The sequence below is a fragment of the Pollicipes pollicipes genome, unplaced genomic scaffold (genome assembly GCF_011947565.3).
Source record: "Pollicipes pollicipes isolate AB1234 unplaced genomic scaffold, Ppol_2.1 Scaffold_43;HRSCAF=48_pilon_pilon_pilon, whole genome shotgun sequence".
NCBI classification, from domain to species: domain Eukaryota; kingdom Metazoa; phylum Arthropoda; class Thecostraca; order Pollicipedomorpha; family Pollicipedidae; genus Pollicipes; species Pollicipes pollicipes.
In genome coordinates, this window is record NW_023596482.1 from 8,061 (window position 1) to 30,853 (window position 22,793).

A 22,793-nucleotide genomic window follows, 5' to 3' on the forward strand; every position below is an offset into this window, starting at 1 on the left:
GCCTCTACTCCAGGGTCGGACTACCTGCTCACATCAGAGGACGGCCGGCGTCATAAAGGAGACCAAGGTATCCTCAGAGGGGCCTCTGAATCGATCATGAGGCCCGGCGTCCGTGTCACCAGAATGTCGCACTATAAACTGTTCTGTGGCCCCCCAGTGTTTTCACTGACGGCGCCGCCTAAAAGGAACAAGCATATGGAGTTCATTCCACGACCCCTTCATTAACACGTCCGTCGGAATAACGGAACAAAAAAATAAACGAAAGGAAAAGAAACTTGGGGCCTGCTCAAAACTTGGGGATTTCACCAGGGGCCTTTCACAAATCCCTGTGTCACTCCCACCAAGATTCTGGGTGTGACCCTGGGCACGCGCACATGGGTGACACAGGAAACCGGCGTCGGCAGAAGCGGGGACAGCGAGAACGGCGAACCCAACCTGCGTGAGCCTGACTGCATGCGTTGACACAAACGTCCCGCTTAGTATGGGCGACGTAATTTGGGTTAAGTTTACCGAATTTACACCAAACTAATCGTTTGATAATGTGGGGCAATTTTAGGGACGGGCGGAAGAAAGGGTTAGCTTTTCCCAGCAAATTCGGTACGCAGTGCAGCTGTAACCAACGGAAACGCATATATCCAGATCGTAATATGCATCGTGCGGGGCTGCGCGCTGCCCTCGTTGTGTCAAGACTACAGTGACGTCACGTCAACGTTGGGCGTATCGGGTGCTAAAAAGCCGGTCGGGGCGTACTTCTTATACATCCTTGGCAAGGCCGGGTGATTGGCGGCGACAAGCTACATACGGCGTCGAGTTTTACAACTTCGATTGCGCAACGCGCGCGGGTTTTTGAAGCAGTTGTATTTTGTATTTTGTTTACTCTAAATTGCAAATTACAAAATACAAACGGTTCGTAAGAAGTTTTTATGAGGAAGGCTACGGGTGCGGTGACCGCCGCCGTCATGAAAACCACCGTGGCACGTCTGCTGGTGCGAATAAAAGAACGATTGTGATTGGCCCAGTGGTTCAGGACCTGTAACCGGGAGTTTGTTGGTTGAAGGTTGAACCAGTACGTCAGTATGGACAATGCGATGATACTCCCATTCCCAAAGCCAAAGCGCGCCTCGAAAAGAGGCACTGTGATAAACGTCAAGGGGGGGGGGGATAAATCGCTTATAACCGTTAATCGAAAATAAGCGACTCACGGAGTTCACGGGACAGCAGGTTCACGTCCGCTCATCTTTTTTGTCAACATGGAATGCTTCAAGTTCTCGTGGGATTTATTGCACAAACGTTTTGACAAATTAGCGTGTCGTTAACTTAGTAGAGCATACACGTCGGCAAAGAGCAAGACGAATAAAATGTATTGTTTTCATAGTGGTGAGCAGGGAGTGCAATTATATTTCTTCCGCCGGAGCAGCTACTTCGAATAAAAGTTATGAGCTTTTCAGAAGGGTTTCGAGAAAAGGCATTGCTAATAAAGTTGTACGCGTCTGATCTAACAAAAGGTGGAGGTGCAAAAAATGTGGAAAAACGTACGTTCGAAATCTATAAGAAAAACGGACGGCTTCATGTCATTAGTAAGCAAAAGGGCTTGAGCTATGTCGAAAATATGCGCAAATTTTATCATTCTCACCTTGCACTTATGTTGCATGCACAGACGACAGCATAGCTTGACCTTGCGCCGAAAATGTGCAAACATCTTTGTAGTGACGAAGCTCCTTACGGCAGTCCCCGCAAGGCGACGGTAATAACGTTGAATGTAGCTCTGCAGTTATTTTATCTCTAAAACGTGGTGCATTTGTGCTACAACGCACGCGATTGCGACGAATGCGGTTGGGGAGATATGTGTGCATGTGTGCGCGTTTTCAGTGTCGTTTCAGCGATAATGATGCGGTGTCTAACATTCAATTTGAAAAGTTGTTAGACGCACGACCAAATGCACCCTCGCATTACGGTTCCATCCCTGAGGTCATGGTCTTGACCTGGCCGCGGTCACTCCCGCGGGCTTGGCCAGACGGACGCGGCGGAGCGTCAGGAGCCGCTGGCTGAAGCTGGGGCAAGGTACGAGTCAGTGTCAGCACCGATTGTTAGGTAAGTTGTTTAGTTCGTCAGCATATGCGGATTCAGCGTCTTGCAACATGTTGGATCTTGCTTCAGTCCCACGTCCACTGTGCCCATTCCTTCCACCTCAGGCGTTGCGCGTCCAGCGCACCCCGACCGGGCGCACCCCGGGGTTACCGGCGACGGGTGCAGCCGCCTGGGTACGCGGCCGGGGGTTGCTGCGACCCCAGCAGACAGACGGGACTGTTTGTTCGCCATCTGCGCCACCGATAGTGGCCCGGATCGGCGGGCCTATCTTATCTTATTGACTGGCGCCTCTCTCGCAGTCTCTCGCCGCGCGGCACAGGCCGCTGGGCACTGGTCAGCGACAACAAGTGACTGCGACACCGGCCGCGGCGACAACCGGCCGTCGGCGACACGGGCCGAGGCGACAACCGGCCGTCGGCGCAAACACCGGCCGCGGCGACAACCGGCCGTCGGTGACACCGGCCTGCGACACCGTCCGCGGCCGACACCGGCCGTCGGTGACACCGGCCGCCGGCGACACCGGCCGTCGGTGACACTGTCAGACCGGCGTCCGCCGTCCGGCTCTCCGTCCAGCGGCCACCGCCGCGCCCGCCCGGTGTCCACACCGTCCACGCCGACCGCCGGGGCCACGCGCGCGCGGCGTCCACGCCGTCTCGGGCGGCCACGCTGTCCGCGGGCCGGGGGAGCGGCTGTGGACGGCGGCGGGCGGCGCGCGCGACGCCTCGGGCCGCGGCCTGAGGCGGTGTGCTGGGCTGACCCCGCCTGACCCTTCGCGCCGACCGAGGGCCGGCCTCCGCACCGGACCGTCGGCCGCATGCCAGCCTGCTCGGCCGCCATGGACCCCCCGCGCAGGACATGTATGGCTATTATGACGAGCGGGGACGGTGGCGGACGCGGCGGCCATGCGCTCAACGACTTCGGCTTCCTGCCGCTGGAGGAGCACCAGCAGCACCACCCGCACGAGCACCAGCACCAGCAGCCGCCGCATCATCAGCAGCAGCAGCACCACCAACAGTCGCTCATCTATTGGGACCAGCAGCAGCAGCAGCAGCAGATGCACTACACTGAGGAGGATTACAGGTCAGACTTCTACGGTTGTCTGTGAACCCACCAAGAGCGCTACCAGGATTTTCTGAAGCGGAGGGGGGGGGCGGTCTCAATGAGCACTGATCTCTACTCATAACAGAATTGTATACATCGTTTATGATGTTAAAAAACTCGCATCCAACGGGTGGACCTGGCTGCGCCTCTGGAGCTCACCACCATTTCACGGCGGCACATTAATAGAGGATTATCTCATCGGCATGGCCGTCAGAGAGGACCACCACGGCGTCTGATCTCTCGGAGGCCGGCACGTTGTGAGGATGCGCCCCCGCGTGTCGGCTCAAACGCGTCCAGCCGGCCGCCGCCGCCCGCCGCCACGCGAGGGACGATTGTGTTGATGGGCGAGTGGCGGAGGGTGCCTGAAAGAGAGAGGGAAGGTGCTGCTGCTGTGCTTCCGTCAGAAAAGAATAACGATGACGATATGTATCCGCATGTAAAGCTCTCGGTTAATGCGGGCACTGATCTATGTATTTATCGCACATTTTAAGGATGTATCCTCGATGTCCAGACCACGTGCCCACATCTATAATGGAGACACGTAGCGATCAGCTTCTAATGGAACGGCCGGCCAGCGAGGTACCTGCCAATGGACAGTCATACGTGCCTTCGACTAGAAGACCACTTTTGGCGAAATCCATACTACATTGATATCGAAATCTAAGTACATCATGCATTTTTTATATCATCAAACTAGATATGGGCTGAATAGCGAAGCTTTACTTCTTGCCCTGATGCGCTTTCAGTGTTGGCACCAACGGCATAAATGGAGAGCCCCATCACCTGAAGATCCGGATCCTGTCTCGCAAAGACACCTGCGAACATGCATTAAGAGCGAACGCGGGTGCGACGAGGTGTGCGTGTGCGCGTGTGCAATGGTGCGCGCTGCGCATTCAAGGAGCAGCATAGCGTCCCAGTCACTGATCCTGAACTATGTACACAAACGTTGCATCGCGAGCTGGAAATAGGCAGTCTACGTATGTCGAGTGTCTGTGTAAAGGCAGCTTAAGTCTACCTATAGGCTGATCATTAGTCGATAAACATTCCTTCATCACCATTTCAAGGCCCTAGGGGTAAATAACCATAACACAATAGCTAATATCGAGCAGATGTCAGAAAACTTCCCATCACTGACGTAAAGTTTCTAGGTCACTCTATCAGCCTTTATGTTAGATGATGAACTGTGGCGTGGTCGTGAGGGAAGAACAGCTGACGACGCGTCAGCCATGACCCTTGTCCACCTCCGACTCACTTAATGACGGCTCTGATCATGCAGTCAACTCCGGTTATGGGTAGATTTCCTGACCCTATCAACTTGAAAATCGTTTGTTAATATGACTCAGCTTGATATGTTGTCAGCGAACAACTAAAAGCTGGGGTGCTTATTACATCCTTCGTCCGTGACAGCATTGGGTGCCAGGGTGTGTGCGTAGCTCTGGTGGCACTCAAAAAGCGGATCCAGAGCGGCAGCCCTGAGAATGGACGGTCCGTGCTGCGTTGGCGCCAGGTTGTGTGCGTAGCTCCGGAGGCACTTAAAAGCGGATCAGGGACGGCAGCCTGAGAAGGGACGGGGCCACGCCGGCGTGAGGACAAGGTCCAAAAAGGTGTACTAATTTTAAAATAGTTCAGGAAGTGTGCCTAAACAAACTTGCGCTAGTGCGGGATTGGGTTTCCCTCAAAGTTCAGAAATGTTCCATTATTGCCCGACTTGTGCGATCCTGGGGCTGACATGGCCAGGTTTGCCCCTCACCCTTCTGGACCTGCCCTTATCCGCAATCTCTCTTCCACGTGTTAGCTCCATTCTGTCTGTCACATGACGGCTCCAGTCTGTCTGTTATGCGTCGGCTCCAGTCTGTCTATCATAAGTCGGCTTCAGTCTATCTGCTACACGTCAGTCTGTCTGCCACACATCGGTGCCAGTCTGTCTGCTATACGCCGGTCCCATTCTGTCTGCCACACATCGGCTCCAGTCTGTCTGCCACACATCGGCCCCAGTCTCTCTGGTATACGTCGGTCCCAGTCTGTCTGCTATACGTCGGCCCCAGTCCTGTCTGCCACACATCGGCTCCAGTCTGTCTGCCACACGCCGGCTCCAGCTGTTCCGCTGCCACCTCCGATGCGCCACCTCATCCTCTCAAACCCCGCTGATCTACGCCGCCCGCTCCCGCGCAGCGCAGTCCGCACACAGCACGCAGCCCTGGTCAGGCCGGCTGGTGACACATCTCATTGCGACCACCTGACCAGCTGGTCACCGCGGTCCCTGCCCAGCCGAGACGAGCCCGGCCTCCAGGTCCCGGCGGTCCGCGACAAAGGGTTGGCCTGGCTCTGTCCGGACGGTAGCAGTCGCCTCCAGCCCCACCCCCCCCCCCCCCCCCCCCCCCCCCCGGAAGGATTACAGGACGGCTGGCGGACGCCGCGGGCGGGGGCGCGCAGAGCACTGAAAGGCCATCGGCGCCTTGATCGCCGCCGGTGAGGGGCTGGATATGCGGCGGGCGTGGATGAGCGGGCAGGAGGCTGGAGAAGGTCGCGGGCAGCCGGCTGGCTGGGCTTGACAAACGGGGACAAGCCGCGGCCCTGGCGGGGGCGGTCTAGCTCCGAGGTCACGGAGGTGTGCGATTATAACACCCGCTTGCAGTTGCCCACCGGATTTGCTGGCCACCTCTGTCAGTCGAGTTGTGGATGCAGGGAGGCTTGTTTATAATCAGCGCTATGGTAGGACTTACCAAAGCCGTTTGCATGACAGGAGCGTGGCTTCCTACTTGTGGAAAATCCATTTGTTGGCGTATTTTGAGGGCAGGCAAAGGGGCCTGTTTCCGGTGCTCCTCCCAAAAGATTGAGGTGAGTTTGGAGGAGGTTGGAGGAGCGCTGAGATCTGCTACCAATTGGAGGAGGTATCAGCTGTCTGTGCGCGACTCGGCCAAACTGTTTTGGCGCAATAACATCAAATGTTTATTTGAGTTTGACATATGTGTTCAAAGTCGCATAAACGTGTAACAAATACTAATGTTATGCGTATAATTCCTATGAAAAGAATCCAAATATTGATGAACATGCAACGGTTTACTCACCTGTTTCTAGTACTGTTATGCGACAGCATATGTAGCAAACAATAGCATATGAATGAACTGCGCCACTAATGTCTACCGTAGCCTCCTACAAATTCCTACGAAAATCCCCCTTCATTTCGGAGGAGGCTGGATGAGGTTTGAGAAGATTGGGGGAGCTTGAGGTGAGGAGCGCGATGGGAGCAGACCGATACCTATTTTTCACTGTTCTAACTAACTGAGGTTGCGAAACATCACCACTGGTGTATGGCGTCCGGTGCGAGCGGGGAGCCATGTCAACAGCTTACGGGGGAAAGATCGAGACCCATCGTTCAGGGTGGAGAGTACCGAGGACGAGCAATTCTTTATTATCAACTTCTGCAAGAAATGCTTCGTCTTTGCTCTCTCCTCACACCATTTGTAAGCAGGCAGGCAAGCAAAGCGTCTGTTCCCGTCGCTCCTCCAAAAAAGATGAGACTAGTTTGGAGGGGCTGGAAAGCGCTGAATCTGCATTAAAGGAATGTTTCACATTTGAAGATATTGAAGCAAGCATCAGATATGATGAAATAAGCTCACTTATAGCTATTCCTATACTTTTTAAGTGGAAAAGAATGCTCCAAACAGCACAATTATCTGTTCAGTAAATATGCTCCTCAATGCGCCACGGTTTGATTACGTCATCGTACCTTACACAAGATTGATTGAGAGCCGACTGACGGCCGTTATATCTGGAAATTGTGCTCACGAAGGCCAGATATGAGCGCGTAGGCAATTATACTTTTCATCTTGATCGCTGCATGGCTTGTGGAATGACAGAATTTTAATGGCACTATTATGACGTCATGAATGCCAAGGTGACTTTGGAATGCTCTCCCCGAATGCACTCTCCATTTCCCATTTTCGCGAGTGTGTAACTAAGAAACTATATGGGCTTAGCTCTTAAGAACGGCAGGGTTGTGTATAGCACCGAAAGCTTTTCAAGATGGATATTTCCGTTCAAATCCCCATATAAATGTGGAACACTCCCTTTAAATCTGCTGCCGCGGGGACGATTTTGAACAACGTATTAACTGTACGCAATTTAACCAAACTGTTTTGGCACACTGGCGACGAATACTATTAGACGTGATGGTTACCGATAAACATATTAAAAATCGTAAATGTTTGCAACAATATTAAGGATGTCAGCATGAATAATCTGTCCGCACAAATTTGCACACCAGTCCTTTGTTTCTGTTAGGTGACAACAAATGGAGCCTCAAAAGCATATCAATGAACTTCACCATTAATGTCTATCACAGCCTACTCCAAAGCCCTCCAAAAACATATTTCATTTTGAAGAAGGTTGGAGGAAATTTGCGGCAAGCTTTGAGGAGCTTGGAGGAGGCTGGAGGAGCCACGGAAACGGTCAGATTAGCTTGGAGGAGCGTTGAGGAAGTAAGAGGAGTTTAGAGAAGCGACAGGAACGGCCTAGCTGCAAACTGCACTCATCAGAATAATCTGAAGCAAACGTCACCCCCATCAGAAAGGTACTGCCAAAACGAGCCTCACTGGACTAGAGACATGCCATCTCATGAAAGATTAGCCCTTCGGTAAACTGAATTATCGGCGTAATTATTGGGCCATGAGTAAGCAGAAGTGATTGCGCGCTTGTGTGTGTGCGTGTGTATATATATATGTGTGTGTGTGTGTGTATGTGTGTGTGTGTGTGTGATGTGTGTGTGTTTGTATGTGTGTGTGTGTGTGTACGTGTGTGGTGCGCGCGCGCGTGCGTGTGTGTGTCTGGAGGGGGGGGGGGGGGGGGGGGAGGGCATATATCCTGACGGCTCCCAGCAATGTCCGGACGGCGAGGAATGTGCCATCATCTGATCGCGTTCGCCCGGCGCCTGACACGTCCGGGGAGGAATTCTTGCGGCGTCACCGACCGGCGTGGAGGAGGCGCGGTGTTGGCCGCCGGGGTAATCCCTCCTTATCGGCTTGATCCCCGCCCGCCCACGACGCCGCCCCGTCGATATGTCAGCCCTATTAACGCGGCGGTGTCGGTGCGGGACGGACCCACCGCCGCCTTGGTCACTGGAGTTGGAGGGGCGGCGGCGGAGTCGGAACGCGGCGTGGCGTTCGGCAGACGCCCAGACACGTGAAATGCCGCAGGGACGGGCAGAAAACTCCGAAGTTTAAAGGCCCGTTTTATGCGCGTCAAGCAGTGTTTAGACTCAAACAATGTTTAGATTCGCAGTAGATGTCATCACTGAGAGAAATAACAGAAGAAGATAATGGGAAGGGGAGGGGAAAATATCCGAACACGGAGAGGCACAGGAGGAACGAACAACGAAACAAGATGAGACAAATGAGAATATAAAACCGCAGAGAAGAGACAAGCAGTGGGAGAGAGAAACAGGGATGTAGGAAGACCTTGTTGCAAAACGGGTCAAACAGCGGGTCCAAGGGTGACGGATGTGGCGCGCCGAGGGCGGTCAGTGGCGCGCCCCCGACAGGAAGCCGACGGCCGTGCGGCGCCGGCACGTCCCGCCATACATCAGGCCATTACTTCCAGTCGAAGTGCCGCCGCCCAGAGCCGAGCCCCACCTCCCCGGCTGACAGATCTCTCTCCTTTGACGCGGCTGGCGGCAGTCGCCGGTGCCTTCCGGTGCCGGCGCCGCTGAATGGCGCGCTTCGCCGCCGCCGCCGCGGGCAGCGCCGCCTCAAAGGCGCGCGCGCGCGGCTGGCAAGGCGCCGGAAGCAAAGGGTGCCGGCGTGAACACGCTGTGAGTGAGGGCTGTGTTTTTTGCAGCTTGCCGATTGTGAGATGTGTTGAAGGACGAGTTTCTCGTTCTGGTGAAAATCCTGTTTGTTATTGAATTATCGATGGCAGGTGAACAGAGGTGTAACCAGTGGCGTAGCTAAAGGGGACCGTGGGAGCTTTGGACCGAAGGCCCAGCCCTTGTTGCCACTTTAAGATCCCCGCGAGACTTTTAAAACATAAAAAGAGTCCCAAGGCATCGAAATAGGACTCTGAGTTTTAAGTAGGCCCCGGGAACACGAAAACAGAACCCGTGCAGCGACGAAGAGAGCCCCTTGGCTGAAAGGGTCCCTCTTTGACTCGAGTTGACCTCATTTAGGCGAAATCTTATCTGCCTTGCTTGGTACAGTGAGCACACTTGTAGAGATAGGAGGAGCTGTGCTTCAAAATCTTTCATCCGCCAGCAGGAAAACGACGATTTTTTACATGATGTGCTCTCGTCTGGAGGCCACTTCGGTTGGAGTCGTCAAGCTATTTCGAATTAAACGTCCGAAAGCATTTTGAACACGCACAACACACCGGTTTCATGACTCAACATCTGTAGTCCCGATTCATAACCCGGGCCCGACGAAAGACGCTACTGGTCTCAGGGGGGGGGGGGGGGGGGGGGGGGGAGGGGCGATAATTATAGGCACACATGGGCATATGTCGTCTTCCCGGTGATAGCTTTTGTTCCGATTTGGCTCAGATTCAGCCCATACATATGCACCTTAAAGGGAGTGTTGCACATTTGTATGGAGTTTTGTACTGAAATGGCGATCTTGAGCACCATTCGGCGCAGTTCACAGCCCTGCCCTCCTTGAGACCGAAATCCCCTCTAGTTTCTGAGCTGCACACCCGTGAAGATGTGTGACTACTTCGGGGAGACCTATTTCAAGGTCACTTATGCATCCATGACGCCACAATAATGCCATTCAGGTTTTGGCATTCCATTAGCAATGCGGTGACCAAGGCCAAACAAAATATGTTCGTTGAGTCGTTCATGTCTGGCGTTCGTTAGCACGATTTTCAGATATAACGGCCGCTAGGTGGCTCTCGATTGGCTCTTCAAAGTACGATGACATAATCACTACAATGACGTATTGAGGAGTAAATTAGCTAATCAGGGAAGTGTGCTGCCTAGAGCAGCCTTTCCACTTAAAAGCACACCACTAGGTATAAGTCAGCTTCTTTCATCATATCTGATCTTTGCTTTAATGCGTTCAAATATGGAGCATTGCCTTTAAAGCCGTTTTAATCTCGTTAGCTTTGTCGTCGCCAACTGCACCTATATCACGGGCATGTTGTTCGCTTCAATCTTCAGGTCATGGGTGTAATTTCTTATTCAATTGGAGAACTGGGCAGGAGTGATGGGGCCCTAGCCTTCCAAATTTGACAAGAAATATGACCGAGGGCGGGAGAAGCACATTCTTATCATCATCGCTCGGGAGAAATATATTTGATCATCTTTCGAGAAGGTCTGTCCATTTCTTACTGTTCAGCACCCCCCCCCCCCCCTTATTTTGCAAAAGCTGCACGCCTGCTTGCGATAGAACCTCACGGCAAGTGCCGCGGGAAGGAGGCTACTTCATTTCCGCCGAAACCCGTCGCTTTTCACAAAGCTGACCTTTGAGCTCCGCTCTTTACGCAGCGCTCCTTTGACCGCCGGCTTTGTCGGAGCCGGTGTCCTTTTTGCCCTCACTTACACCAACCAAACCCTTTAGCGCCGAGCCGAGCCGCTGACAAATGGCGGCGCTTTCGGCCCCGCCCGGCCGCCGCCGGGCCGCGATCTCCCCACCGAGTCCCGGGTCACGCGCGCGTAGGGTCGGCCCCGCCCGGCCGCCGCCGGCCGCGTAAGCGCCGTGGGAAGGTCGCCGAGGTCGGCCGGCGGCGGACGGCGCGCCGGCCGACCTCGGCCGCCGATCATCGCCGGACCCATTAGCTGACGGCCGATCTGTATTGTTGTGCGTCATTGGCGTACGCCCGTGACCGGCAGGCCCGCGTAGATGACATCGCGGCTGTCCGTTCGCAAATATTTGCCCCTTGAAGAAATGCTGGCTCAAAAACGTGCTTATGTGCCCGGTGTGTGCCACCAGCACCGGTGGCGCAATACGCGTATGCATAATGCGCGTACGTATATAAATGCATATCTCTGCTCGGAGACCTGTGTGGAGAAGGACGTAAAAGGAAGAGGCGCGGCCACGAAGCCGGGCCGGAACAGACACACCTTCGGCAGCTTTCACTTCACATCAGCCGATCACCCGGGTGTTAGGCGTCCGTTCACCCCATCCGCATCTGGGGACCTGTGTTTTTCCACCCGGAGCAGCCTTCGCCGCCACAAACCGTACATAAAGGCCCTTGGCGGGCTTTTATGCTGATCCTAATGATGACTGACTCTGTGAATGGCCCGCAAATGGCGTTTGGCGGGCGGGGGCGGCCGTCAAGCCTCGGCCGGGCCGTGTGGGACGAGACAGGCAGACCGGTAATCCCGACACGGGGAGAGTGCGGGGGCATGGCTCAATGTACTGCATCGGAAGAAGTGACCAGAATGGCAAGTCGAGGGCCTCACGACTTGTGCAAACAAAGTCTCCGTTTTTGCGAGAGATGAGCTGTCACTGTTGCCTGGTGCCGGTGCACTTGGCTTTGAAGTTACATGCCATTTGTGTGATGGATGCTTTAAGTTGTCTTGGACTGATTGCACTAACCATGCTGCTATACCAGTTGCCAATTCGTTAATATTGTCGGAATGTATCGGCGCATTAAAGCGTGCAAAGTCTGTTGTAAGCGCTTGTTAATGCTACCGCTTGATAATATTGGCCTCGTCTTCATTGAGAGCTGTTCCCATATCATACAATACATCAATGAAGTAGATATTCCTTTGCCTATCGCCGCGGCATTCCCGTAGCATTTTGGTCACCTTTTTCGCCAAACCTCAAAGCACCATCTGGTACCCCGGCATAACTCCATCTCTATAGGAGTCTATTAAGGCGAGTCCACGAAGAAGGGAGTCGCACAAGTAATCCGCCAATCGACGTCACAAACACCGGCAGTTGTAACAAACCGGCTTACTGGACGCCGAGTCTGGCCCCTGGGCTTAAGCCATCCACTCTTTCACACCGTGAGTGAGGCACAGGCGCCGCGGAACGCCAGAAATGCCGCGGCTATGCGACGCATACACAGCACGGGGCTCGGGTTAATTGGACAATTGCAGAAGTGCTCGTCCGCGCGCGTGTGTGCGTGTGAGGGAGAGAGGGTTGTTCATGCCGGCTTTTCTGAAGGGTGGTGCGGCACCCTTTATTGGGCGGTCACCAGGGGGGCAACAATGGACCGACAATGAGCTCGCGGAACCTCAACGGACCGCAGCAGTGTTACACCGAGACGCCTATTGCTCGGATTATTTGGGCTCGCTGTCCCGTGGGTAACAAAGATTGGTTCCGGAAATTAAATATGCCATTACGTGGAGTGCATAATTCCTCCCGGAAATTCAAGAGCGGTAGTGAGAGGCAGTGCAAATATTTCTGACAACACCCGGCACTGCGTATCGTCCTCGATGCCGGGCTAGCCATCACGAGCTCCGAGTGACTGAAGGTGATAGGCGTCACGTTGAATGCCTGTAAGGCATTCAACGTTGATATGACACTTAGTCATGTTTTATTACGCATCTCGCTAGCATTCCAAAAGTTCCCACACGAGGGAATTCTCAAGTTAAGTCCTAAATCAAGAAAAAACGAAACCAATGGGAAACACGCACGAAATGATCGCTCGAAAACGACAAGATGCTACTTACCAAAAACGGATGAGGTCTTAAGGGTGTTCTATGCTAAGTATTCAGCCTGGTGTTTATGGGAAAGTTAGTCTGCTCAACTTATCGAGTTTCCCTTTTTACGACGACTTCAGAACATAAATTTTGTCAGTCATTCCTGCAGTAGTTTCTTTTGAGTAATTTGTCCCTGCGGAGAGACAAAGTCTTTGATCATCACAATGTATCATCGTCCTCTACAATGCATTACCATCCGACCACAACGTATTATCATTTTCCTGTCATACTTTTCGTATTCTTCTTGTCTTACCTATGCGCTTTTTGTCTATATACCTCTTATAAAAGGACTCATTTTACGAAACTGATGATACGCCCCCCAAAATAGAGGAAAAGCAATGTCACCCGTTTTGATAGCGAGGCTCCCAAATTCCGATCATTCCTGACGTCAAGCTACCTGACTCCAATACCATGTTCGATTGTCCAAAATATGAAGATATGAAGCGGAAATTGTTTTACCCGGAGTGACTTGAATGGTGGTTAATGTTTTCGATGCTTTCAAAGACATAAAGATATATCCGGGGAAATAGATAAGAAATAAATAGCTGGCCAACAAGTATTCCCGCCAAACGTTTGTGATTTTTTCAGCATTGAATGCTTTCTGACGTAAACGCTACTTGTGTTCCGAGGATATATACGAATAACGGTTGATGCCGCATATGCTCTTTTGTATTAGTGTAAAGACGTTGCATTCAGCCTATGCTTATTTTGAATAACTTAGACTGAATTTAATTCAGGCATGTACCTAGATGACGTGTACCTCCATTCTGGTTCCAAGCTTTTGCAACTCGTCTTAACTAATGTTTTGCATTAAAGGTATGTTCGATTTGCTTTAATTATCGAGAGGGATGTTCAAGTTTCCCAGCGGCCAGGGCTTAGCCATTCAACACATCTTCCAGTGGCAATTTTATTAGCGGCAAACGTTTACGGACCACTGCCAATATTTTGGCGTTGTTGATTGCGTTTTTCGATGATTAGGAGGGTTGTTGGCGGTTTCATGTTTGTGCTGTTAAGGACGGATCGTTTCTTACCGACGTTATCTGGCTTTAGGGTAATTTCAAGAGCGTTTCAGTCTCCTGTAAGTATTTGTGGAGCATACACGTTTGAGCCATGCCTTAAACATTCATTCAGCAACAGGATAAGAGTAACGCCTAGGAAACTGCCCTTCAGCTGCCCAGGAAGCCACCCTTCAGCTGCCCAGGAAGCTGCAGCTGTCCTTCTCTGCACTTGGCCGGGTAGTGACGACATTTAGCTTTCCTGTAACTCGCAGCAGAAGAAAACGTGTGTAGAGAGGAATAAAATATGTCGCGCTTGGGCGCCCTCACAATCAGGTCGAGTTGTGTAGATGCTTACGACAGGGCCGATGAAATCGACCATCTCATCGTTGCCGACACGCATGAGTGGGCCCGCTGGGAGAGGCTCCGCCAAGCTGAACTCTCCAACCGGGGCCGCCCTATGCCGCGTGGTGTCGGGACCGATTTCACACACTTGCCCGGAATGTGTGTCATTCTTATAAAAAACGTGCGGCGCCGTATCTCTGGCTCTAAAACCCAAGGACAAGGATGTAGTATGACTGTAACATGGGCGATGTTTCTATCTCTGTTCATGCATATATGGCATAGAAATACACTGAAATGGAGGAGAAGAAAGGTTCACTTTTCAAGTCAACTCCCTCTGCTGATCACCATAGGCAAGGGCGTATTCACAGTGTGAAGACACGGAGCATGCTCAGCGCCCTTATTCGATCTATCAAAGCTGTACATGTCAGATGTGTGCAGGAATCATGTTGAAACTAAACCTATCGGGGTGTACACGTTACAATAAGTGGACCGAAAACACACGATGTTGCTGTTTTCACCATGCAACATTGCACGCGCCTACGGTTCACTAAACTGCGGTTTCAGTAAAGAACGTTGAGCTGAGCCTGCAATCTCCCCTGTGCAATCCTGCATCCTTCATTGGCCGTAGAGTTGATGTGAAGAGTGGGCGCCATGCCCCCTCAGCACTCTGAGCCCATGCAGATGCCGCTGCAAGCGGTGTTGCCTCTGCAAACGTCATTCGGCGCACTTCTGCGTACAGTACGCGACCCTGGATTAGAGAAAAGGGAAACATTGAACCTATAGGTGTTGAATGGAAGAAAATGCTCGAAGGTGGCTGTCAGCCCCTTTCCATTTGGGAGGGCGTCCGGCGCCCCTGTACTTGCCGAATGGCCTTGAAGACTTGCCCCCCCCCCCCCCCCCACTCCCCTCTCGGCACAGATAAGTCGTTAGGGTTCCGGATTTCTCGGGCTGGGTGTTTCTCAGAGACTCTCAGGTCACCCAGAGCGAGAGCCTACCATCGGACCGGTCAGTGAACTGAAGAGTCAATCTGAAGGCAGACCATGCCTGTTATCCCGCTGCTGCGGGCATCACTTGGCATAGTGCTATTCCTGCGACAGGTGATAATCCGCCGGGCAATGCCATCTCCTGGGTTGGAGCCGGTCGAGGACAGCCTATCGAGGAATGGTATTCATAAACAATAATACGAACTAGCGGTTTTTTCATTTCCATCGTATGGGCTGATGGACGACAACCTACGGGCCGACCAATGCCTGCCAGTTAACGATGGACGTTTAATCGAGAGCTTAAGCAAAAGGAGCTTGTATCCGGTTCTTATGCTTACACAACATAACTAAAAGTGCGCAAATTTAAGCTTCGCTTTATGTAGCTAGGCTTATGTCGGGCCTACTCATGACTTCCGATGGCTGCTACCGCTCGTTTTGAAAAATGGAATTCGCTTCGAAGCCCAGGATATGACCGTGTGTTTTATCTATCTGACTGTCACGCTGTCTACTTCCTTGTCTCTCCCCTCCCCTTCTCTCGTACCCATCTCTCACTCCCTCTCCGTCTCAACTCTCCCTCTCATCTGCTCTCTGCCTTGGCTTTCACCTCTCTTTTTGTTCTCTCCTCGTATTTCTTCATTTCCTCGGACGCCCTTTTGTTCCTGCGGTACTGAAGGGGTCCGCACCACCGCTGATTGGCCAGCCCACGACCAGGCCCCGCCCTCCGGCTGAACGCCAGCCACTTGGAAAGCGTAGCTGACGGCGGCGGCGGGGCACCAGCTCTCGAGCGCGAGAGGCGTCTCTGAGAGGCGGCGTTGTTCGGGGAAGAGTGCTTCTCTTCTCGGCGACACGCAGTCTGGAGAGGAGAGTGAGTGCACACAGTGGGTTGTTGAGGGCTAGTGCAGAGCTCGCCGATCTTCAGCACGCACTCGACTGGGTCGCTCCACGTGCCTCTCATCTGCGCCCGCCTCTCGAGATACGGCGGCAATAAATTGCTGAGATACCCGCGCAAAGTCGACAAAACATAACGAGTGAGTGGCTGACATGATTTTGAAGCACTGGTGCATGCTGTGGAGTTTGATACGGGCTTTGAGTGAGTGAACAGGTAGAATGGTGGCATTTAAACAAGATTGAGATATTGACAGCTCTTCACAATTGAGCGATGAAGGCTTCCTACTCTTCACAAAGTGGACTTTACTGTCGATGATAGGCGACTTGAAAAGCTTAAAGCACTGAACAAATTTCGGGGGCAAAAGTGCGTCAACCATCATTGAGCCTCGTACTTCAACCTTTTAAAATCATCATGGATGGGAAAGTCCACCTCCTATCTCTATGATAGCGGCAGCGTGCACCACCGAGCTACTCGAAACCGTCCGAGATTTCCTGGCATCTGAGTGAGTGGCACTTGCGTGCGTCGGTAGAATGTGGGACCCCCGCCGGCCCGCGTCGTCGACGCCGCCGAATGCACCCACTAGAGCTGTTTGCTCCCAGCAGCGATTGCTCGCCCACTATCGGCGGTGGCCCGGTGTTGACGCACCGTCAGCTTCATTACGCACATCGACTCGCTGAACAACGGCAGGAACGCCATGTGGAAATGATCACCCAGAATGGTTTCCGGCGCAGCGAGCGGGTTTTGACGCCGTGGAACGTGCCGTTCGACCACAGCTGAAAATTAAATTCTTCGATGATTTGTTCCTTGCGTGGTCTCAGAAAATCATTGCACATTGGACAGCGCAGATCATCGGTCGAACGTCTGCCAGGGGCCAGTGACAATGGCTTGGCATCGCGCAGCGACCGTCGTGTGCAGGTGTGTAACGTGCGTGCACGACGGTTTGTCCGGGGCACTCGGCCCAGCTGCTTCCGCCAATGCCAGTGACGCGTCCCCTCTTGGCATGCTTTCTTGGGTGAGCGTGCGTCACCATGTGCGGGACACACGTTTGTGCCTCGCCGCCACTATCGCTTGGAGGCGACGCAGCTAGTCCCCTTCAGGGCCACTCCGCATTTTACTGGCATTTCAACGTTGGATCGCCGAGATATTAGAGCCTCAGAGCATTAGAGCATCATCCTTCCTTTGGCAACCCAAAGAACGGTGTATAGCAAGAGATATATGCATGACAGCGTATGTTTACTATCTACCATTATGTTGATGTGCTGAAGCATTTTATAGACATATAAACAAATTGCATATTTTGCACAAGGGGTCCCCACAGATGTTACTAATCACCTGCATTACAATGTAATCTGATGCTCCGAATGCAGCTGACCCAACTCCGACCACCTCGCATTTAGAAACACAGGCGAATGTACGGCGGTTGGTTGACGTTCCCAGCAGCAGTATTTTCCCTCTGATCCCGCTGTTTTCCACGCAGTTTGACACAAAGTGCCCGTCGCGCTTCATGCAGTGTCCTCAGTGAGCCCATTCCCTGTTCTGCAGGCAGTTCGACATGAAGATGGCCATGCCTGGCTCCAAGTCCTCCAGCTTTACCGTGCGAGACATCCTGAACCTGGGGGAGGGCAAGCCGCCTGTGGTGTCGCAGACTCCGCGGGGCGCCGGCGAAGGTACGGTTCGAGTCGTGGTTGCCTGATCTGGCCAGCAGCGAGTCTGAGTCCGAGTCTGAGTCTGAGTCTGAGTCTGAGTTCGAGTCTGAGTCCGGGTCTGAATCTGAGAGGACGCTGCCCTGCCTGGAGGCAGTGGTTTCATCAACGGCGTGCAGATTCGACCTGATGGCCGATTTAAAAGGAATGCCCCACCATTGACACAAATTTCAAAATAAGACTCTAGTGAAACCTAAGGACTAGTTAGGTCTAATATTGGAAATGAGTAGTTCTACTGCGACGCCATCAAGACATAACAATAATAAAACTGTTTATCATATTTTCGAGTCCAAATCATGCTGTCAACGCTTTGCAACAGTAATCCGCTCCTTCCCTGCAGTCGTGACAGCCGTCGCCATGACGACAGGATCTGCTGGGGGGGGGGGGGGGGGGGGGGCGCTAGCAGCTGTTACTGAATAACAGCAGTACAAATGAACGTTGGTGGTTGGCACAACGTACGGCAGGGGCCAGTTACCAGCTACATACTCCCTTTAAATCCTTGGTTAAAATTTGAACCAGTGCCCCGCTTCAAACCTTGTAACATTCCGTTTCCCAAAGCCCAAGTGCGCTTCGAAAATAGCCACTGCATTAAATGCCACTGGGGAGAAATCAAAACCATAGCATACCGTTTCGATGAATTCGCGGAAGAATAACGTCATGTTCGCATATTTTTTGGTCCAAACGGGGTGTTTCAATTTCTCGTATCATTGGTTACAAAAACATTTTGGCAAGTTTGTGTCCTGCAAACATATTGCACACTCGTTTTGGCAAAACGAATGCAAATGGAATGTGTTGCTTTCACTGTCGTGAACAGGAAGTCCGATGAGATTTCTCCCACAGGAGCGGGTACTTCATATCGACATCCTGAGCTGTTCAGTAGGATTTCTGGAAAGCTGGTACGACTGATCAAATCGTACGGGTCAGATCTAATGATAAGAAAAAATACAAAAGGTGGCATGAACACCCTTCAAATCATTGTATAGCATAATCCACACAAACGATAGCATCTTCACATACTTCTAATGACCCACTGTATATGCGACTTCTTCTGTGTATTTCTATACCGCAGTGATCAAACAGGTTGTCTTACACGCACCGTTTGTCATTACCTACTCCTCTCAACCAAAGCAACTATACGTTAAGGTTATATACGACCCCAAAGACATGTGTGTGCCATTGAAGCTTTACGACGCACTCAGCTACTGGGCCATATGGCGTCGCCTGTCTCTCACCCCGACAGGAAGCGCGGGCACAGCTGGGAATCGAACCCCGTACTTCTGGTTTTCCAGACGCGCGGTGGTAAACGCAGACGCGTTTACCACTACACTGCTGGTACCCGACACCAAAGACACGATGCTTTTGTGCAACGGTTTAAATACGAGTTCCGTAGGCACAAGTAAGACCGTTGGGCCTCGGCTCTTTGCCTTTGCAATACCAAAACTCCCCTCCCATCAAAGCCTTGGGCGAATTCTTAAACTTGATACGTCATATCAAAATTTTCGTCGCTTCTGCAGACTTGTACTTTACCAGACTCGGACCCAAAATACTCGACCGAAGACCCAACCCAAACCTAAACTCCCTCGAGTCGCACTGACATTGTCTGCATTTCAGGCAGATGTATGGCCTGTTTCAATTATCATTGAGTCTACTCAAACAAACGCATGAGAAACAAATGATATTCTTACTCTTTCAGGATATCTCATCCTTACTCCGTCTGAGCTAAACATCAACTGTTGTAATAAGTACTTTCTCTGTATCTCATTTTTTAAATGCAGTGATGCATAGGTTTCTGTACTTAAGAGAAAATGTGATTTTCTGTGTTGTGCTCTCTTGAATCGACTATATCAGGACTAGTTCAGACACCTAATCAATTTCAGCATATAAGGGTCACAATTACAGTCGACTAACAAGGCGCCTTGTTGCTTTGTCTACGAGATGCAATCGATTCCACAGAAGAGGGATCCAGCGCGGATCTTGGCTTGTGAGCTCCGGCAATCATAAAAAAATAGTGCTGCATACGCCTATGTCATCGAGAACCACTGCTGCAAATATTTTGTCGAGCCGGACCGTGTCACCTTCACCAGATATGCATAAGACAGTAGTATTAGCCCTATTCCTCGGAGAAAACCAGGAGAATGGGGATATAGTTGGGTTGATATTTCGGCAACATGCCTTTGTCGAAAAAATAGCAGAAGTGAATTCGAAATTGCCTGCCGATGATCCAGCTCGATTTTTCAGGTTTTTTTTTTTTAAACAGCAAGCCACAGTTTTTGCAGGACAAAAACTGTGGCTTGCCGCTTCAGAAGAAAACCTGAAAAATCGAGAAGGATCATCGGCAGACAATTTTGAACTCACTTCTGCTATTGTTTCGATAAATGCATGTTGCCGGAAATATCAACCCAACTATATCTCCATTCTCTTGTTTTTCTCCGAGAAATAGGGCTATTTCTACTGTCTTATCTATGTGGTTAATGTTCCTCGTTAATGCACTGAACAACTTCACCAAATATGCACAGATGTAGCATTCCTACGACAGGTTCCGATAGCTCTTTTGGTCCCATCACATGCTGCATGCTTCAAGGAGCTGATGTCTATTCCGTACGACGTCCTTCCCATCCACTGCAGGCGTTTAAGACATGCTTCAAATGCACTTATGTATTATTGTTACCTCACCACGTCGCCAACCGCCTTACCGTCGAAGTGCCAGAGTCACACACACACACACATTCCCAGTCTCCAGATAAAAACTGCATGGTTTTCGTAAAAAGGATGCAAGTTGTAATGATGTAGTCGGTTTTCACTAACAAATCGTCGCCTTCGACTAACCCTCTCGCGCACCAATCCACTTTGCATGCTACTGAGGTGACAGAGCGCACCGGACCTCGAGCAATTACAGGCGTGTACTAACAAATTTCTCCCCAGTCTGCGTGAAGGGCATCTCGGGACGCTAGCCCAGCGTGCCCCCCCCCCCCCCCTCGCCACTAACATGAGCTCGTGGCCCCTTCAACTTGCGCATGTTTGAAACTGTCCGGGCACGCTCCTTCGGGCGCCTCTCCGGTATCACCTCTGACCTCCGCATGGCTTTGGTGTCGCCCGGCGGCCGCACGCGCCCGCATGACGCCGCCTCTGTTCTAGTCGGCATGCCCCAGGACGAGTACTGCGGCGCCATGTACACGTCCCAGTACCCTTACCCGGACGAGGGGTACGACTACCGCCAGCCGGCGGTCGGGTACCGGCCCGAGTACTACGACCCGCGCTGGGCTGGCCCCGGCCCCGCGGGCGTGTACCCAGGTCAGTGGGCGTGGCCGGATTTGGAGCCCCCGTGTGGCATGCGCTCTACGCGGGATGTAGCACAGGGACGGGCCGAGCGCTCCGCAGCGCGGGTGGGGGTGGGGGGGGGGGGGGGCGGTGCTGAGCGAGCTGCTGCGGGAGACAACACTGCCTCAGCTGCTTTCGTCTGTGTTTAGGCGCTGGTGCTGGGTGCTGGCCTGTCAGTTCATGGTAAATCGCAAGTTCGGCAGTGTGGCAAGTGGTTTGCTTTCATTGCTCCCTGGTCCCCTTCCAGACACTGACGCACCCTTCAGACATGCCTAGGTTTCTGTACTTAAGAGAAAGCGTGATTTTCAAGATATGACCCACGCTCTGTCCTGACATCCGTCCCTCAGGTCGTCCGTAGGTTCTTCCCCTTATCCTGACTTTCGACCGTTGTCTCTGACTTCTGCACCTGCCTTCGACATCCTGATGCCTGCCGTCCGACCGTTTTCTGCCACTGCCTCTGACCTCCGAAACTGGCCTCTGTCTCTGGCCCTGGTCCGTGACCTCTGCCTGCACACATAAACCCCGACCCCTGACCCCCTCTCCTGCCATGGACACTGATCTCTGACCTCTGTCCGTTGCCTCTGATGTCTACCTTCGACCTTTGGCCCTGGCCGTGGCAGCCTTCCCTGCACTGGGCAGTGACCTCTGACTTCTGGCCTGACCCTCAACCTGGTGCCACAGACGGGCTGGAGCAGACGACACCGCCGGGCGAGTCTCCCGCTCCCACGTGCCCCGTCTCTCCCGAGGACGAAAGGAACGCGGGTACGCCAGCCCGGCCGGCCGACATCCCCGCTACCGTGCCGACGGCGCCGCGCGCCTCACCCTCAGTCGACACCGACGACGGCGCCGACGACGCCGAGAAGGAGGACGCCGCCACGGGCCGCAAGCGCAAGCGGCGCGTGCTCTTCAGTAAGTTACAGACCCACGAGCTGGAGCGACGCTTCCGGCAGCAGCGCTATCTCTCGGCGCCCGAACGTGAGCATCTGGCCAGCCTGATCGAGCTGACGCCGACCCAGGTCAAGATCTGGTTCCAGAACCATCGCTACAAGACGAAGCGCGCCACGCAGGAGCAGGGCGGCATGGATCTGGTGCCGCTGGGCAGCGCGCGGCGTGTGGCCGTGCCCGTGCTGGTGCGAGACGGCAAGTCGATGCCGGCCGTGTCAGCCGGCTATGGCGTGCCGTCGTTCGGCGGCGCCGTGGACCTGCTGCCGTTCAGCAGCGCCTCGATCCCCACCTCGGTGGTGGCCTCGATGGGCGCGCTGCCCGCCTACCCGCGCCCGCTCATTCAGACCCGCTGGTGGTGACGTCACCGACGCCGTGACGTCACGACAGGGCATGACGTCACTGGTAGGACGGTAGGTGTGTGACTTCGCGGGCGCGGGGCGTCACGGCTGCGGTGACGACACTGGTGGTGTGATGCTGCTGACGCGGTGGCGGCGTCCGGCGCGGTGACGTTACTTGAGCGGTGACGTCACATGCGAGTTGTAACTTCATGGCGGCGGAACACCGCCGCGGCCGGGTCTTGTGATATTAGAGAAGGTACAGCAGTGCCGATGTGGTGAGGTCTCGCAGAGAGCGAGACGGCGCATTGGCGGGACGAGCTGGGATTAGTGCATTCGCCGCGTAGGTCCGATGGGCAGGGGCACGCTTTCTTCGCCGCGATGAGCCACGTTATACGATTGTGCCGATCATTCGTGGAGTACAAACTGGATCAAAGTGATTATCGGAGAC

The 22,793-nt window shown here is 53.0% G+C and overlaps 1 protein-coding gene across 1 annotated transcript; it reads left to right on the forward strand.

Moving 5' to 3' along the window:
* Window positions 1-3,082: 3,082 nt before the first annotated feature.
* LOC119097784 (homeobox protein Nkx-2.8) lies at window positions 3,083-22,490 on the forward strand (the record flags this gene model as incomplete). The annotated part of the gene is made up of 4 exons (XM_037220754.1): window positions 3,083-3,168; window positions 17,584-17,708; window positions 20,880-21,035; window positions 21,744-22,490. Coding segments are annotated over 4 exons (990 nt in total), but the record flags the coding sequence as incomplete, so codon positions are not given.
* Between the last annotated feature and the right edge of the window lie 303 nt (window positions 22,491-22,793).